The sequence below is a fragment of the Sminthopsis crassicaudata genome, chromosome 1, assembly GCF_048593235.1.
Source record: "Sminthopsis crassicaudata isolate SCR6 chromosome 1, ASM4859323v1, whole genome shotgun sequence".
NCBI classification, from domain to species: Eukaryota; Metazoa; Chordata; class Mammalia; order Dasyuromorphia; family Dasyuridae; genus Sminthopsis; species Sminthopsis crassicaudata.
In genome coordinates, this window is record NC_133617.1 from 353497764 (window position 1) to 353517463 (window position 19700).

Sequence of the window (19700 nt, forward strand, 5' to 3'; positions counted from 1 at the left end):
CAATCCTGTAGTATTTTCTCAGGCTATCATCCATGCTCTAATGTCATTTTTCTTCTATTTTTTAATCCCAGGCTTGTAGTTAAACACTTCAGTTCAATATGCCTTCTGTTCTGGAATGCCTTGATCTTCTTGCTACTGGTGCCTTTTCAAACTATAGTCCTGAATTACTCCTATGATCTGTCTCTTCTACTGTTGTCATACTTCTGAACAATACAGAAAATCATGTAGTTGAGTTGATCAAGTTTATTACAGATTTATACCTAACCTCCACTGGGTTCTTACTGAAGCAAAGCAATCTTTTTACCTCCTCTCTAGTATAGTCTTTATCCCAATTCCTACAGAAGCTATTCTAAACCTTTTCTTTCCTCAACTCTCTCACCCCTCTTCCCCACTTCCTACACACTCAACTGAGAACCTGACTGTATATAAGGGAAGATTTGAATTACCATTTTCATGGCTGTAGGGCTGATACTTGGTCCACTAGGCCATGCTACTTCCCATAATTTAGTTACCTTAACATAGTACTGGACAGCTAGTGCTTAAAGTCAGGAAGACCTAAGTTAAAATATGACCTCAGACACTTACTAACCATATTAACCCAAGGTTAATAGGTCACTTAAACCTATTTCCCTCAGTTTCCTCCTTTGGCAAAAATAAAAACTATAAAAAAAAGCAAAACAACAACAAAACTCCAATAGGGGGTATTGAAGAGTCAGAAACTTCTGAAAATAACTAAATGACAAAACAACAACATACAAATTTAGAGTTGGAAGGGATCTTAAAGGCCATTGAATTCAACCCTCTTACTAAAAAGGAAGCTAAGCTAAATAAGTTCAGGGTGTCATATGTAATGAATGGAAGACAGATTTGAAGCCAGATTCTCTTGACTTTTACTGTACCATTGATTCTAAAAGAGAAGAATAAAAACATTTTCATAAGGAAGCTTTTGTTCCCTATACCTTAATGGAAAATTTTGCTTATTACTGTGAATGTTTTGTAGAAAAATCCTAGAGTTTTGATGATATGCTTATGTAGCCTTACTAGAATAAGAGAAACTATGAGTTAATCTTGTAATTACCAAACTTCATTTAATTTAATATTTTCATTCAGGTGCTAATGACTATTAGAAATTACTATTCCTTGATTTCCACTAGATTATACTTGATTTAAATCTCCTACCTCAAAGTGTATTTGTGTGTGTTTGTGTGTTTAGTTGCTTTTTCTCTGCAGCATTCCATCAGGATCTAATCTTAGCTATGACTAGGACACTGGATTTGGAGCCAGGTTTCTCAAGGTTTGGTCCCATTTCGGTCACAGGGATGTTATTTGCCTTTGAGCAATTCTGTAAATCCCATGTGAAATAGGGATAATAAAATTGCTTGGTATTCATCTGACTGTGAGGTTGTGAAGATTAATTAGACAGCTTTATAAAACACTTATGAACTACTTAGGGAAAGAATTAAACATTAAAATCTGAAGAATGGAAAAAGATAAGTCATGATTTTAAAAGATGGTTCTACTGACAAATGACACAACATTGCTTTTGAACATGGAAATAGCCATTTATATATTTTAACATAATTTAATTTTTACCTCTTCTCTCATTCTTAATCCTTTTCTTGCCACTTCATACCTTTTTGTGTGTGTAAGACTAAAGTGAGACCTACCCAGCTTTTCATTAAGTAGCCATGTTTCCTTTATAATTTATTTACTTATACTTGTGAACTACAACCTTATAGCAAATAAGCTGTGAAGATTTAACATGTGTGAACTGTTTAATATTATAATTAAATAAAATTCCCACCAAAATTCATCTGATCCAAACTTAATGACAGGCATTATTATTGTTATACTTCATGCTAATTTGACATCATTGGTAAGCAATTAATTTTGCACAAACAAAAAATGCTGTTTTATTTTTTCTGGGTATTGCTCTAGTAATTTTAAATATTGTCAGTGCAACAATTATGACCAGTACCAAGTATAATTCAGTTCTCTCTCTCTCTCTCTCTCTCTCTCTCTCTCTCTCTCTCTCTCTCTCTCTCTCTCTCTCTTTCTCTCTCTCTCTCTCTCTCTCTTTCTCTCTCTCTCTCTCTTTCTTTCTCTCTCTCTCTCTCTCTTTCTCTCTCTCTCTCTCTTTCTTTCTCTCTTTTTCTCTCTCTCTCTCTCTCTCTCTCTCTCTCTCTCTCTCTCTCTCTCTCTCTCTCTCTCTCTCTCTCTCTCTCTCTCTCTCTCTCCCCTCACCTTCTTTCCCATCTCTCTTATTCTATCTCTGTCTGTTCTTCCTCTTTTCCCTCTTCTTCCTCTTCTTCCTTCCCTGTCTTTCTCTCTTCCCCTCTCTCATTTTCCAATTCTGTCTCTCTCCCACCCAATTCTGTTTGTTTGCTTTTCTGTCTCTTTCAGGCATATAATTTTGTTTTTTTTTTAAAGTATTGAATTCAGCTATTCAAGAAAGGAAAAGTAAGATTTGTGTGTTTTGGACCAGAGGGAGATTAAAAATAAGGAAAGTGAAAGCAGGGGATTGGACACTGGCTGAGAGCAGTGGAAGATAGGATATTGCATCCTCAAATGTCTTGGCCATAGGTATCCCATGCAAGTGAAGGAGGCCTAATCACTTGGGTTCCCCTTGAAATATCAGCTGATCCCCTGAAATTCATTACTTATTCCAGATCCAACATTCCCTCTTTCTTCTTAACCTTTCCTTTCCCCCATTAAACCCTAATGCTTTTTTCTCATAATAGTAAGATGAAACTCATTAGGTAACTTTAGCCTTTAGATCTCTGCTTTTCTAGGGTAATGATCATTTTGAGGTTCAGTCCAGTCTTGTTAGCTTAGTATATCTGTCTTCTACTACCATCCCCCCCTAGGGATAGACCTTAATTTACCAGGCATTTCTTTATCTTGGGAATGTAGGATATAATAGGAGGAGATGGACTGCCAATATACTTTTTTCTTTCTATATCAAATAAACCATTTTGAATTTAGGCTCAATATTTGCAGCTTGTTGCTTATGGAATAGCTCAATAATTTAATCAAGTAACATTAAGAACAGACATAACTGCAAAGGACTATGGGTTCCAAAAGCAAAGAATCTTTTTGTAGGCAAGTCTGTCATGGGAGATTTGATTAAATTTAGTCCATCTTATTCTAGTATGAGTCAGACATCTAGCCTTTATTAAGTGCTTATTCTCTTCCAGTTACTATGTTAAGCATTGTGAATATAAAGAAAAGAAAAAAAAAGTTCCAGCTTTCAGAAAGTTCATAGTCTAATAAAATAGACAACATATAAACAAATATGTACAAACAAGATACAGGATAAATTGGGAGTAATCTCAGAGGGAAGGCATTAAGATTAAAATTAATATGAAAGGCTTCATGCAGAATGTGGAACTTAAGAGTTGAAGGAAGTCAGGCATGGGGGACAGCCTGAGAAAAAACTCAGTGTTGGAAAAATGGAGTCTTGTGAAAGTAATAAGAACAGTGTCATTATATTAAAAAATATGTAAGGTATAAGAAGTCTGCAAAATAGGAGGAAGCCAGTTATGAAGAGTTTTGAAAGCTGAAAATAACATTTTATATTTGATCTTAGAGGTAATAGGAAGTCTATAGTTTATCAATAAAGAAGATGCTAAAATATTGCCTTGGTGTAATGAGATCCCAGTTGAGTTTATGTAAGAAGTTGTGGTAGAACTTATCCACATGGTTTTTTGTGACTATCTATATCTTTGTTCAACCAAAGTGAGGAGGAGCAAAGGCACTTATGATAAGGTCACACATGTGCTTTAGGAAAATCAATTTTGACAATTGAGAAAGGATGGATTTGAGAGAAGAGAGATTTGAGTCAGGGAGATCATTCTATAGGTTATTGCAATAGTCTAAGCATGAGGTGATAAGGGACTGCCTCAAAGTCATGGCAGTGTCAAAAGAAAAAAGGGTGTATATATGAGGATGACCAAGGTAGAATGCTCATGACTTGACTGCTCATTGGATATGTGAGGGGTGAGGAGTGGAGAGTCAAAAATGCGTCTACACTGTAAGTCTAGGTGACTGGGAAAATGGTAGGATCTTTGATGGTAATAGGAAAAATTAGGGAAAGGAGAGAGTTTAGAGACAAAGATAATAGATTCAGTTTTGGAGATGTTAAGTTTAAGATGTCTATGGCATCTCAAGAAAAAATATCTGAGAGTTATATACAAAGAAGTGATATTTGAAACCATGGGAGATGATGGAATCATGAAGTGGAATAGTATGGAGGGAGAAAAGAATGGGGGGAGGAAAGGATTTCTAAGGGCTGCCTTTTTGTAATGTTGATGTTTAAGAGTAAAACATAGCTGATGATTCATAGAGGTAGATAGGAGGAGAACCAGAAGAAAACAGCAGCAGAGGAACCCTAGAGAGAAGAGGGTATCAAAGAGAAAAGGATCATTAATAATGCCAAAGGATACAGAGAGGTAAAGATGAATGAATATTGGATAAAAGTCAATAGATTTGTCAATTAAGAGATCATTGGTGACTTTGGAGAGAGCAATTCCAATTGAATGATGAAGTTGGCAGCCAAACTACATAGAGTTAAGAAAATGAGAGGAAAGGGAGTGGAAGCATATTAGAGATGACTTCTTCAAGGAGTTTAATTACAAAGAGGAGAAGAGTTATGGGAAGATAGCTAATAGAGGTGGATGTATTTTTTGAAGATGGAGAAGATATAGGCATGGGCATATTTGTAGCAGTAGAGAAGCAGTTGAGAGGAAGTTGAGAGGGTGCAATTAATACCAGGTGAGTAGGGATGGTAGAAGGACAATCTAATATAGAATGGAATGGGGTCACTTGTATATATAGGGTTTTGTGTTGGCAAGAAAAAATATACTTGTTTGTGTGAATCAAAGATTAAGGAAGATATAGCAGCAGAAGGCTTCTGAGTGATGTGAAATGAGAAACAGGAGAAGAGATTTCTGATCCCATGGCATGAATTTTTCCTGTGAAATATGAGACAAGGTCTCAGCTGAAGGGATAGGAGGAAAGAGAGCTGAATGGGTGGGCTTGAGGAAGGATGAAAAAATTTGGAAATGTCACTATGTTGAATAGGATAATGAGTGAATAAGGTAGTTATAAAAGTGTTGTCTTGCTGTAATAAGATCCCAGTTGAGATTCTGGGATGTAAAATTTCAATGGAACCTACCAGCATGGTTTTATGATTTTCCACATCTTTGTTCAATAGCATGTGAGTACATGTCAAGGCATTAGCAGGTGAGAGTAATCTAAAGGCAGGAATATTGGAAGGAAAAGATATAATATAGGGAAAAAGGAAAAAGGATGAGAGAAAAGAGGACATGTTCAGTTTAACTAGTTCTTCAGGGGTTCAGCAGGAAGAGAGTCTAGCCAATATAGGGCTGATGGTTTAAGAGAGAACTGAGGAATTTCAGATCACAGTAAGGATGAAAAACACATTTTATAGTTGCAAGGGAAAGAGACAGAGAGAGATAAGAGACAATGATACGATTAAGGAATTTTAGAGTTCATGAATATAATGTGGAAAATTTGTGAGTGATGTCAACATCAAGGATATGATTATTTCTGTGTGTTAATTATGGCATGGTGGAGGAATAGGACATGGAGAATGAATAAGTTGAAAAACTGAGAAGTATTTTAGGGATTATCTTTATGTATGTTGAAGTTCCCTTATTATGAGGGGAGGAGAAACAGATTGAGCTGGGCACTGAACTCATTAAAGAAGAAAAGAAGACCTGGAGGTCTGTGGACAACAGTAGAATATTGACTAGCTGATAAATATATGTCTAGTGAACCTCAGAGATCAATATATTACTGAGTGATGATGGTGGAGGAACAGCTTAGAAGTAATAATGCCGAGCAAGAAGTAGTCCAGTTCTCCCACCACAACCAGGGAGTCTGAAAATACAACTAGAATTGTAAAGTGTGGCCAGGGAAGCTGTGTTATAAAGAGGGAGCCATATCTCTGGGAGTGCAAGATGGAAGGAGTGAGAAAGGAAAAGGTTTTAGATGAAGTCTAGTTTATTACCGATGGAGTAGATATGGAGCATGGTAAAAGGAAAGAGTAGCTTTAGAATAGTAGATTGGGGATAGAGATGGGAGATTGGATTAAAGATTTGAATAATGGCAACCAGCCCCATTCAGAACCACTGTAAAGGAGTGGGAATGAAAGTTTGGAAATAAATACACAGTATCAGAGTCCATAGGAGCTTATCCTCAAATAGAGTTGTCTCAGGGTTGAAAAGGGTAGGGGAAATGAATGGAAAGTGTCTGAATCAGGACAAGGCAGGTCCAGAGGAAGCATAGGTAATCATAATATTCCCTGAACATGATGGAAAGACATTGCAGGAAGAGCAAGATGGAAGAGTCTAGGCAAGTCTTGAGATTCAAGGTCAAGCTTTTGCACTTTTGTGTATGTTTGGAATTCTACCTTGTGGTTCTGTTCTAAACTTGATTACTCTCCTTGTCAAGAGTTCAAACTGTCTCTCAGAAAGGACATATCTCATTCATCTTAATTAGTATGCTGCTGGAGTCTGGGCTGCTAGCTTAGCATCCACAGTGCAGAGCACAGCTTCCTGCTTCTCAGACTGTGGTTTGTAGCTGTTTATGGAAGTCAAAACAAAAATCAGCCCCTGGAGAGAAGCAATAGGTATGAGGGAAGCCTAATTTAAAACAAGTTTAAACACTCCAGGGCACATAGCAAATATATGGATTTGCTTTTGTAGACTATTCTTGTTTCTTACAAGATTTGTGTTTTTCTTCATTTATTTGAGGAAGAAGAGATTTAAAGAGTTTTTTTTTTTAAATAATAGGTTTTTTTTGAAGGCTAAAGGTTAAGCCAAAATCAATTAATACTTTGGAATCTGAGCTATTATTGAAAAAATATTAATTATAATTCATAAAATTATAAATTCAAATGTCATTTGAAAAGAAATTTAAAATATTAAAAGTTACAACAAATTTAGAGAAATAAGGGAAGATTTATATGAACTCATGAAGAGCAAAATAAAGAAAACTAAGGAATTCAGTGCAATGACTATGACAGTATTAGTGGAAAAATCACAAAAAGGAAACATCTCTGCAAACTCATGTGAAACTAATAATGGTCCTGGGAAACAGATAAGAAATGTACTTCACTCCTCTTGTCAGTGAGGTGGGGGATTACAGGGACAAAATATTTGCGTGTTTTTTCTGGACCTAGCCATTGAATCAATCATTTTCACCTAAGTTATAAGGGATATATCTAGAAATTACTGTGATGTGAATATAAAATCCATCAATCATTTAAGTCAGTTAATTAAAACAAATATCAATATAAATTTGAAACTGAAAGAAATAGATGCTTCAAAAATGCAAATAAATAAAAATAGTTTTGACCTTCTAAGAATCAAACACACTTTAAAGGAGTCTCATAATGGAAAGGGAAAAGTATTTCTGGTATGTATATTGATATGTATATTTTAACTTTAAAGGATGAGACCTCCAATTTACTCCCATCTGCAAAGTCCCTGAAGGACCATGTGTCTAAACGTCCTGGAAAAAAGTCTCACTTCTCAAATCACCAGCCCTTGCTATCATACTGCTACCTCCAAGCTGTTGTCCAGGACAGCAACTCTTTTGGAGAAAGTTTACCACCAACACTAGCCACTGTCCAATAGCCATCAATGGACAGGTATTCCTAAAGAACCAGAAATATCAGTTCCCCAACAGACCATCAGCACTGCTTCCAGTCTACTACAAACTAGAGCCACTGACCAGGAGAGCAACATTATATAGCGTCAATCTGATAGCTGTCTTTAAACATACTATTGCCCCTGCCTTTTCAACAGCCACAACTACTTAAAAACCAAGAAAAAAAGTTCCTTTCACAATAGTCTTTGTCACCATCAAAAAGTTCAATATCAAAAATGGATGTGGTTTTATAAATGAAACTGAAGAATTTCATTTTTAAGAATCTTTGGCTGACTTCCCTTGAAACATGTTACTACAGGAGCTCTTGCCTGCCCTTCTTCTGAAGGTTTTGTTCTAATGTACATTTCAGACTTTGTCCATATTCTCTCTCTTCTTTATCACAAATTAGAATGGAATGATCATTTTCCTCTAAGGACTCCATCATTTTTACCCTAGAAGCCAGTTTTTACCTCTTAGTAAGAAGTAGATCCAGAATGAAATTTCCCCTTGTTGAGTCTTCCACTTTTTCAAGGATGAAATAATCATTGCTTTTAGCAGATGTCTGGATAATTGAAGTCCTGTGTCACTAATATATCATACTTTTCTTTTAGACTTGTGATCTGTGTCCCATATCTTCAGCTATTTCCTCGTTGTCCAGCTAGTCTCTAGTATACTTCATTGAAAACACTGTATTTTCCCCTCTTTTGACTTTCACCCTTAATGCTTTTTCCCTCTGTTTCTAAATGTCCTCACATGATTAAATCTTATTAAAATGCTACTCTATTATACTTTTCTCCCACCAACCCCTATCCTATAACTTTTGAATAAATTATATTTATCCAGAGCCATAGTCCAGTCATAAGTTTTCTCCCACTAAATTTGTATGTTATCAGTGATATCTCCTTGCATCAAGACTCTAGTTAAATTTGTCTGTTGCTTTATCTTTGGGAATTTGAATCTAGATTTTTGAGTTTTATTGCTGCCTCCTTTCTTGAATTTTATAAACTGTGAATTTCAGGGCATATCAAATGTTATTCATCTTCTTTCTTCATTGCTACTCTCTATAATATCTAAATTAGGGCATATGTATAAGGAGTTTTGTTTTTCACATCTTTTTTTAAGCTTTAAACCCTTTTGATTAAATTTGCAAGATACCTTCCAACTACATTCTTACCAGCCTTTGTTATGTGTACTCCATCTCTGGCCAGGAATCTGTCAATTCTGTGTTGTAAGCCGTGATTCAGAAATCCAAATCTTGTTTTTAGACACAACTTTCTTAGCCAGCTGTTCACTTACCATCTTTATCTCTTACCTTAAATGGGCAACAAAAAGGAAAATACCAACTGTCTCCCAATGATCTCTCAAGACTTCATAATTTGGCCAATATATTTTAGATTCCTTTGGGAAGTGTGATTTGTGCCCATGTGAATCATTATAAGTAGGTAATTCTCATGCATTTTGATAAGTTTTGTGGTAAGTTATTATGTCTTGTATATATACTCCATGAAGATAACAGAACTCTTTATTCTTAAGAGCACAAATGGATGGCCGAGTAACTCTAAGCCAGGAATTTACCATTGATTACTAGCCTTTTTTTCTTTCTCTGCTATGATATAATGTGGTTCTATTATATTATTAATGGGAGTGCAAACTTCAGAGCAGCAAGATCTCTTCTCAGGAAGAACCTCAATTCTGTTTTTTAAGCTCTAAATTAAACAGCTTTTCTTTTTTCCTTTCATGGCCTTAAAAGGAAGGCATCTTTCCTCAATCTTAGAACTCTTTCTTTCTCATTGAAACCTTCCTTTTATTTTAAGAACTCTTCCTTTTCCCTAATAGTCTCCATTTACAGAGAGGTGTTGTTCACTGAGTGCTTAACTTTCTTTTCTAGGAGAGAGATCAGCAAACTCTTGGAACATAAATAGCAGAAATGCAAACACTATACTGTTGATTCAAGTCACTACATAATTACCTTTGTTCTCCATAATATTTGAGATGTTCATTCATGTTTTTTGAAACAATTTGTAGATATCTTTCTATATCTCATCATTAAATATCTAGTTAAAACTTTATAAAGACAATGTCATTTGATTTCCTTTCTTCATAGGTACAGGAATACTCATATTCCTTCTGTATCTGTTTCCTCAATTTGCATCCTCCCATCACTGTCAATTTACTGAATCTCTAATATTTCTATGTTTCTTAATTACCTTTCTTATCTTTCCAGCTACTTTATATTTATCCCTGAGTCTTCATCTTTGGTTTCTATTCTCTAACTTTCTTGGCTGTGCAAACTTTACTCTGAATGGGAAGATCATACAGACCTTCCCATACCTTTTAGTATTCATCATATTCATCTCTTATTACTACACAAAAACAATATATCACATTTTGTTTAGCCATTCCCCAATCAATGAACATGTATTTTGTTCATAATTGTTCACTCTTACAAAAAGTTTTGCTATAAATATTTTAGTGTATAAGGGAACTTTCTTCTTATAAATGTCCTCTTAATAGTATGTCTAATAATAAAATCTATGAGTCAAAAAGGGTGTAGGCATTTTAGTCTCTTTAGATGCATAATTCCAAATTGTTTTTCACTATGGTTCATAGCTCCACCAACAATGTATTAGTATTCCTATCTTCTCCATATTCTTCCAACATTAACTCTTCTCATCTTTGTCAATATTCAGGGTGCAGAACCTCAGAATTGTTTGGATCTGCATTTCCCTTATTATTAAGAATTTGGAGAATTCTTTAAAGTGATTATTAACATTTTTTGTTTTTGTTAATTCTTTATTTTTAAGTTTCTGGCATTTTTTGAAATGAGAACTAGTGTCGGTGTAAGATAATACCCTCCTAGTGACCTCATTTTTTTTCTTTTACTATATATGTTTTGCTATCCAGCATGAAATTGGAGAGCTGTTCATTTTCCATCCAATTAAGTCTATGGAGCAGAAATATTTTTGCTTCATTCAGAAACATTTATTAGGCACTTGTGTGCACACCACTACTAGAAGATACTCTATACCTCAGTCAATCAGGGTGATTGACAGAGATCTCATTCATGGGGGTAGCTAGATCATATAATGACCATATTACTGAGTATGGAGTAAGGTGTGACCCTGCACAGGTCATTTAATCTATTTGTCTCAGTTTCTTCATTTGTAAAATAGGCTAGCATATACCTTGCAAGATTTTTGTAAGGATCAAATGAAATTCTATTTATAAAGTGCGAAGCATGATACCTGATGTACAGTCGGTACTCTATAAATGTTTGTTATTATCAGTTCATTAAGTAATTATCTCTGAAGTGGGATAGATTGTCAACCATCACTATCTTTCTATCCTGTGTTGCTCTTTTCTTCATTCTTCCCAAATATTCCATGAACCAATGAAATTTGAGGTTTTCCTATAGAATTCTTGACATTGTGCAAATATTAGTGGAATCTTGTACTTTCCATCCATCCATCATTCATCTCTTTCATGACACAACAATCCATTTTCATTCCCTTGCTATTTAGCTCTTTGATGGTCATTTCTTTTTCTTTTCTTTTCTTTTTTCTTTTTTGTTTTCTTTCTTTCTTTCTTTTTTTTAACTACTTCTCTCACACATTTCTTTTTGGTTATGTATCAAAGCCTCCTCTAGGGCATTTATTGGTCTATCTGAAAGAAAGAGATTTATGGTAATTTTCAAGTTAGATCAAGAAAAACTTTAAAACTCATTCATATATCTTGATTTATTTAATTAACTATCTTACCAAGAGTAATAGAGCCGTGAAATAAAATATAAGTTTCTTGAAAGCAGAAACAGTTCCAGTTTTGTCTTTGTATACCCAGTTCCCGGTACAATTACAAAAGGTAATTAATAGATGCTTGATGACTCATTTTTTAATGACATTCTTTTGAGTTCTATCTAAAGAGTTGCTTTTCTGTACTGCTACAGAAATCTACCGGATGAAGCACCGAGCAATTAGTAAATTTTATTTAAGCATAATTCATTTGTGAATGTTTGTTTTTATCTTTCAGTTGTTTTAATCATTATTGCTGTTTTGGGTTGTTATTGTTGTTTAAGATAATCAGTGATAAGTAGAAGATTCAATGATTTAGCAAACAGCACTTTTCATCAGCTTTATAAAACTTAGTTATTATTTTTTTCTAGCAAAGAAACTGGCAGAAAAATTCTTCTCTTTTTTCTGGGCTCTCATAAACCTCCCTCCTAACTTTGGTGACTACATTCTGTGTTTACACAAAAGATTGTAGGATAGTATCTTCTCTGTGGATTGCCTGACAGATCATCCTCCTTCATCTTCATAATCATGATTTATACAACTCAGTCTATAGCTAAGGTTGTGAATAAATGATTTACTTTGTGCTTGTAAAACCTAGGAAGAAATTAAAATATTACTGGCAATTTTACTGATATAAAATATATATGTTTGTATTTTTGTTTTTTTTCCACCAGTTCCACCATTAAGAACTATTTAAGTAATCAAGGCTGAGGTATAGTGGAGAGTTCTGACTTGAGGTCATGGGAGCTGAGTGCAAATTCTAACTCTGCTACTTCCTACCTGTGTGACCTTGAGCATCCATGTCAATTGCTCCTCTGGAAAATGAGGAAGATGGACAAAATAGCTCCTAAGAGCACTTCCTGCTTTGGGTCTATAATCCCATATTAGATCATTATCTCTGTAGGGGTCAGCAAATGTTTAGAGTTCTTTTCCATAGCTCTAAATGGTGTGAAAACTTTGATGTTTGAAAGTGATCATTTTCCCATTTCATGATAGGTAACCTTTGTGTCAGAGGCACCTGTAATATGAAAAGCCTGGATTAACTTATGAGAGTTTATTCACTTGACACCACCCAGAAATCTAAAAAATTTACTGGACAGCCTAGTGCTTTCCTTCTTGCAAAGCTCAAATAACATGAAATGGATAGTGCTGAGAATAGAGGGTAGAATGTTGGGTTAATGGCATACATTCTTCACAAAGGGAAAAACGTGAAATGACATGCCCAGAACAATTGAAAATTAAATGCCCCTGTAACTGGAGAACATTTTAGGAGAGGGTGTCCTAGAGATGGGAAGTACTGGCCTTTGTAGCAAACGTGCTTTTACCTTACAGTAGAGGGACTTTGGAAGAACCCTTTACTATATAAGCATAATGTAGGTACCTGTTAGGACAAGGCAGCAGTGAAGATCTGGGAAGCAGCCAGGTTATTTCCCATTAAAGTATTTAAAGGCTTAAAGTTCATAATAATAGTACACCCTCTAGAGAAAAAGGATGGAATCCAGGCCTGGGCTTGCTACTTTTATTTTCCCCAATCTTGCTTGCTACTTTTATTTTTCCTAATTTACCTGAAAGTAATTCCCTGCAGCAAAAAACAAAAATAAAAATTTTAACTCTCATTTTTCTACATGGCCCTAATCCTCTCTACCTTCTAATTGTTAGATAAAGAGTTTTGGAGTTTTATTCTGTTCCCAGCCAAGTTGCAAAAGAATGTTAAGAAATTCCTATTACAGATATAATATCTTCCTACCCATAAAATATCTTCTACTGTAATATTGGATATATATTATACAGAATCACCAGTTTCTATAAAACTATATCTTGGTATATTTTTTTTCTTTTTTGCAGTTCTCTTCATTGCTTTCTCAGTTTACTGTACTGATATTAATCAGGCAAGATCATAGATCTAGAACTGGAAGAGAATATCCTGTTGAACAAACTGATGATGGACTTTGAAGTGACTTATCCAAATTCCCATAGATAGTAAATAACAGAGCCAAGATTTGAAGTCAAGCTTCCTGTCTCCAACCTCTTGCTGTTGAACCACATTGCCTCTTGGTTGGGCAAGCATGCACTATTGAAAAGAGTGCTCACATTGATGATATCACAGATTCATGGAAGTATGAGAGCATGCTCATTAAGTTTTCTGAGGGAAGAAAGCAAAAGACCATTTTCCCTTTCCTATTCCTCCTTTTCTTATTGAGCTATACCTAGTTAGGGTTAACTAAAGGTGGACTTTTCCATATAGTCTTTTTCAATGCTGTAAAAAAAAATATAAATAATCTTAGTAAGAAAATATTGTTTCAGATAACCCTCCCATTTTCCATTTAGTTTTGTCCTTCCTGTCCCCTTTTTAGACTCTCTTGACATCTTCTATTTTGGGTAAAGTAGATTCCAAACTGATGAAATCACAGCTCCAGCAAGTAATCAATGCACTTAAATTTATTAAGCACTTATGATAAAATAGAAAACACAAATCAACAATAATCTCTGCCTATAAGGAAATTCAACGCAAAGAATTCATCTCTTTCTTTCATTCTATCAACTCCAATTTCTTTGCCTCTCTTAAGTACCTAGAGCCCAAATTCTGAATTCTATCTATACTAGGGGCTCTTAACTTTTTTGTGTTATAGATCCCTTTGGTAGCCTAGTGACACTTATGGACCTTCTTTTTAATTCATAAGATGAACTACATAGGAACCCAATTGTAATGAAATGCAATAATTTTTTAAAAATCATTTTCACAGATACCAATTTAACAATTCTTAGCCTATGCCAGGTATCCCCCAAATTTTCTTTAGATCTTCTTTACCTCTCCCCCACCACATTCCACGTATTAAAATTATTCCCTCAGTAAATTTCCTCATATCTCAAGTAGGTGTGAAGAAAGTTGACAAACTAATTTTCACTGAAGTGTGAATGACCAACAATCTTCTTCCAATTAACACTCTAAAAGTTAACAGACAACTGTTAATGTATGTGAATTTCTATTTAGTAGGAATTCAGAAAATATGAAGAAGAAATTTTGAGCCAATAAGGTAGGTTTGTTTCATTTAAATCAAAGAGCATGGAGAAGTATTAGAAAATAGCAAGTTGAGAGGACCTTGGAAAAAATAAAGCATAGGATAAAGATATAAGTGTAAAGATATGATGTAGAAAACCAGTGAAACAATCACATATTAAAACCACAACCAAGGAAGATATCCTTGGATTCAGGGTATGTCAATTATCTCGGCTTCACAAATAAGCTAGGAACTGAAAGTATCCACTGGGCAGGAAACCTAATGAATTTCAAAAAAAAAAAAAAAAAAAAAAAAAAAAAAAAAAGAAAAGAAAAGAAAAGAAAGATTTTAAAGTAGGAAGTAAGTAGAACTTTAGTTTTAGCTGTCACACTAAACTGAAATAATGCAAATAAGCTTCAGACTTCTTCTATCTTCTTCCCTCCTCCCTCAAACTGCATAATGAATTTAATTTTTTCTTTCCAGTTCCGCCTTGTGGTGAAGACTGCCCTGAAATTACTGCTGGTGTTTGTGGAGTACACAGAGTCAAATGCACCTCTTTTAATTCAGGCTGTCTCCTCAGTTGATACAGAAAGAGGTAAAGTATTTTCTTCTTCTAAGCATTTGATTGAGAAACAACAATATTTTAATGAAAGAGACTTGGCACATAAAAGCTGCACATTTTTTTGATGGAGGGGTAAGATACATACATTGCAATCAACCATTAGATCATCTCCTTTATGTGACTCACTTAAGAGAAGCATTTTCCTCTTTTAGAATAAGGATACTAAGTAGCTTTGAGGAAAGTTATTCAGAATTGTGGTTCTTAGCTCTGTGTTCCCAAGACTTCTGGGGTGTGGAAAGAGAAAAAATTATTGAAAAGATTGCTCTTATCTATATACCTACCAAATATTACCATTTCAGTTTTTATTTAACTCCAACAATAAGATGATAGTTTCAGTCATGTGGGGATTGGCCAAAAACTATTTTTATTGATAACTCGTTTTTATATTATTTTCATTTCTAAATATATTCCTGTCTTCCCTCTTCAATCTAACAAGCTATTCCTTCTAACAAATTAAACAAAAATAGTGAGGGGGGAAAGCACTTAAGTAATAGTGAGTGATATGACAATTGTGTCTGACAGAACAGTGCCTATAATATTTTGTCTATACATATTTACATATTTACATATTTATTGGGCATAATAAAAATCAGATCAAAAAGGAAAAAAATAAGAAAGAAAACAAAAAGCAAGCAAACAATGAAAAAGGTGAAAATACTATGTTGTGATCCACATTCAGCCCATAATCCTCTCTCTGGATGCAGATGGTTATGAATTGGCCTGAATCACCTCAGTGTTGAAAAGGGCCACAAAAAATTGTAACACTTTTTAAAAGCTTTCATTCTTGAAAAGTTTCAGAATTACTGTCTCATGGTTCTAAGAATCAGAGAACAGTAGAGTAGATAGAAGGAGGAAGTCAAAGATCATGAGTGTAGAAAGACTGCATTTTGGAGGAGGGAAGAGAGCAGGCAAGAATTCTTTCTCTGCAGAGATGTAAGCTTTGCCTTTTAGATATAGTTACAGCTTCATTTATAGAGTTTCAAAGAATAGATATTTTGAACACATATACACATGTGCAAACATTTGGTCACATCCAAGTGGTTCTACCATCTCTAGATTTATTCCCTTTCTCCCAAATCATGAGTGTAGACAGAATCAGGCAAAGACCAGGGCTCTGAACATAATTACAGAGCAAAAAGGCCAGTAGACTGTCATGTCTTAACTAGGGTTCTAACTAGAGACAACTAAGAAGTGTTTGAGGAACACTGGCTATTAAAGTTAAAGAACTATTGACAGTATAATTGTCTAGAGTGTCTAAAGGCTTTATAGGTTTTTGGCAAAGTGCTTAGAGATTATGGCAGTCTCTTGGATATTTTGCTGATCTTTTACTCAGCTTTCAATCTTTGGGCTGAATTACTTTTAGGCAGAAAATTCAGAGTTCAATTAAAACTTCAAATTAGCTTTTCTTCCTGTAAGCTAATTCATTGCATACTGTCCATGGTCAGAGGATTATTAATTTAATAAATCTGAAATTGGGTGAAATTATCTTTTCACTAGGAGTACCACCATGTGGTCTCTAAAAATGAGTCCTAAGAGATCAAATACTGGAAGACCAGCAAGCAAAGAGAACAGCTTCTTTGGTACTTACATAGGGTACACAAATCAATTCTGCTTCTAGAACAAATAAATTTTTTGTAAATAGTTTTCTTTTAATTTTTCCAGTTACACTTAAAGATAGTTTTCAACATTCAATTTTTATAAGATTTTAAGTTCCAAATTTTTTCTTCCTCCCTCCCTCCTTTCCTGCCTCCTTAAGACAGTGAGCAATCTGATATAGATTATAATGTGCAATCTTATTAAACATATCTCCATGTTAATCAAGTTGTGAAAGAAGAAACAGGACAAAAAGGAAAAACCACAAAAAAAACCCACAAAAAAAATCAACAAAAAATAAGAGTGCTTCAGTCTGCATTCAGACTCCATTTGTTCTTTCTTTGGGTGTGGGTAGGATTTTCCATCATGAGTCTTTTGGAATTGTCTTGGTTCATTGTATTGATGAGAATAGATAAGTCATTATAATTAATCACTGCACAATGTTGCTTTATATACTGTTATTACTGGTTCTGCTCACTTTAATTAGCATCAGTTCATGTAAGTCTTTGCAGACTTTTCTGAAGTCATTTCTTATAATATATAGCATTCCATCACCTTAATTTATCACAACTTATTCAGCCATTCCTCAAATAATGGGCATTCTCTCAATTTCCAGTTTTTTTTGCCAACCCAGAAAGAACTGCTATAAATATTCTCATACAACTAGGTCCTTTTCCCTTTTTCACGATCTCTTTGGGATACAAACCTAGTAGTGGTATTGTTGGATAAAGGGGTATGCACAGTTTGATTGTTCGTTGAGGACAATAGAACAGAGAATTTAAAACTGCTAGCATTTGATAAATGCTACTAAAGTCTTAGAATTCAATGTAAGTGGGAACAGGTAGGTGTACAGTGGATAGAGCACCAGCCCTGTAGTCAGATTTTAACACAGACATTTCTTAGCTGTGTGACTATGTGTATTTGCATCTTGGTGGTGGAGCTGTCCATGGAGAGTGGAGTGAACTGAAAGTCCAATTCCTGCCTTCTATAAAGAGAGCTTTGGGATGAATTTATTCATTGGTTTATTGTCCTTGGACCTAGTGAAAACATGTTATTAAAAATAGTAGTCTAGAATGGTATAGGCCTAGGAGAATTGCTCCTAGAATCTGCTTGCCAGTTTCTTGGATCCCAGTCAAGGAAAAGGCTTTCTATTGACACCATTATAGCCACAAAACAACTTATATTTGGATAGAACTTTTAAGCAGCAGTTTCCATATACATATATATATATATATATATTATATTTATATATAATTTTCATCACTGTTGAGAAAAGCTCTTTTCGCCTACTATTCGCTTACAGCAAGAATTGTCACTTCTATTTTATAAACAAGGGATCTGTGCTTTAAGTGATTTAATCATCATCACACAAGAGATAGAGCTGAGGCTTGAAAAACTTTTTTGGCCTTATTTTTAAAATTTTACTTTTATGGATTAAAAAAGCACACATATGCAATATATACACATAAATATATACATACATATGTATATATATGTAAAATTATTCTATGCATACTTGTATTTATTGGTTCTTTCTCTGAATACAGGTGGCATCTTTCTTCATATGTTCTTTATAGATAATGTGGTTACTATATAGTTACATATATAGTAATATATAGTTAATATAATATAATGTCCTTATAGTTAATGTCCTTTATAGTTAATATTAATTAATAGCTAATATAGTTAAATAATATAGTTAATTATAATAGTCAAAATGACATTCTCTCAAAGTTATTCTTAAAACAATATTGCTATTACTGTATGCAACATTTTCTTAATTCTATTCAATTCCTTCTTCATTAGAATCTTAGTCTTCTTAATCCAAGTTGGAGGCTTCAGACACTGTACCACACTGTATCTCTGATTAAATCTGATCTTCTTCCTGTCTTCCAAAAGCTTCCTAAGAGGGGAAGCAGGTCCCTCATCTTACAAATGGGGAAAAGTAATTTTCCTGCTTATTTCTTGAGTTTTATTATCCTTGTAAATTATTTGTATATTCAATCTATTTGAACCCTGGTTTATCAAATATCAATAAAAATGATCCTTAAAATTTTCCTTTTCTTCTCTTTCTTATTTCTCAGATGCAGGAATGGACTATTTTGCCCCTATGATCCCTTCCTGCTCTAGCTCTATGTTCTTATGAGTTTGAAGTGATTGCAGGATGACCCAATAGGTCTGTCTTATAGACAGTTGAAAGTGTTAAATTAGAAATTAGGTTGGTCCTAGTATCCTGCCCATAGAAATGATAGCTGAAGTCATAAAAATGGTTAAGCCCTCTGGAGAAATCATGGGGAGAGTACTTCAGAATTATCATCATACCAAGCCTGATTATAAAAGCCAGCATGCAAAATGCATGTATAAAATGTAGCTGCCAAAAGGAAAGAAGACAGCATTAGTGTGTTGGTTTTTTAAAAAAACTCACTAATCTGTGGTTATTTTGGACCACATGGTTTCACATTAAAAGAAAAAATGCTTAAAGAGGAATTGTAGGAATACAGAAATTGCCACACTGGATCTGACCCATGATGGATTAAGCCAGAATTCTATTGCCAAGGGAGGTCTGGAAGGCCTCGTTGACTTGAAAGGTTAGTTGTTTTCCAATTTTTTTTTTAGTGGTGGTTTAGTAAACCTAATTGGAACCCACTTGTAATTTTCCCTCTACTACCACTTAGGGTAATGAACATCATAAGTTCATTCCTTTCTTTGTGAAACAGAATTTCTTTTATTTGTCTTAAATTTACTACACTCAAGTTTCAGCCTAGTATTTTGTGATTTGGTGAACAAATCTCTGTTCTTTCTACCCATGTATTTCCAATTTTATGGATTTCTACCATTTCCCTTCTCTTGGTTTTTGCTTTTACATATTGAAGACCCTAATCTTTTGGATTGTTCTCATTTTGTAGAGCCTTATCTGTTCTAAATGTTCTTTTCTGGACTTTGCTTTTAAAAAAAAAATACAGATAATCCTTGATGTGAAGAATTCCCTTACTAGAAACTTCTACCACAGATACAAGTCAC

At 34.4% G+C, this 19700-nt stretch overlaps 1 protein-coding gene across 1 annotated transcript in view; it reads left to right on the forward strand.

Moving 5' to 3' along the window:
- The window catches only part of FHOD3 (formin homology 2 domain containing 3), a 630786-nt gene that overhangs the window by 389584 nt on the left and 221502 nt on the right, over positions 1–19700 (forward strand). Inside the window, 1 exon segment of the mRNA XM_074279229.1 lies at positions 14948–15059. Coding sequence (XP_074135330.1) covers positions 14948–15059 — 112 coding nt within the window.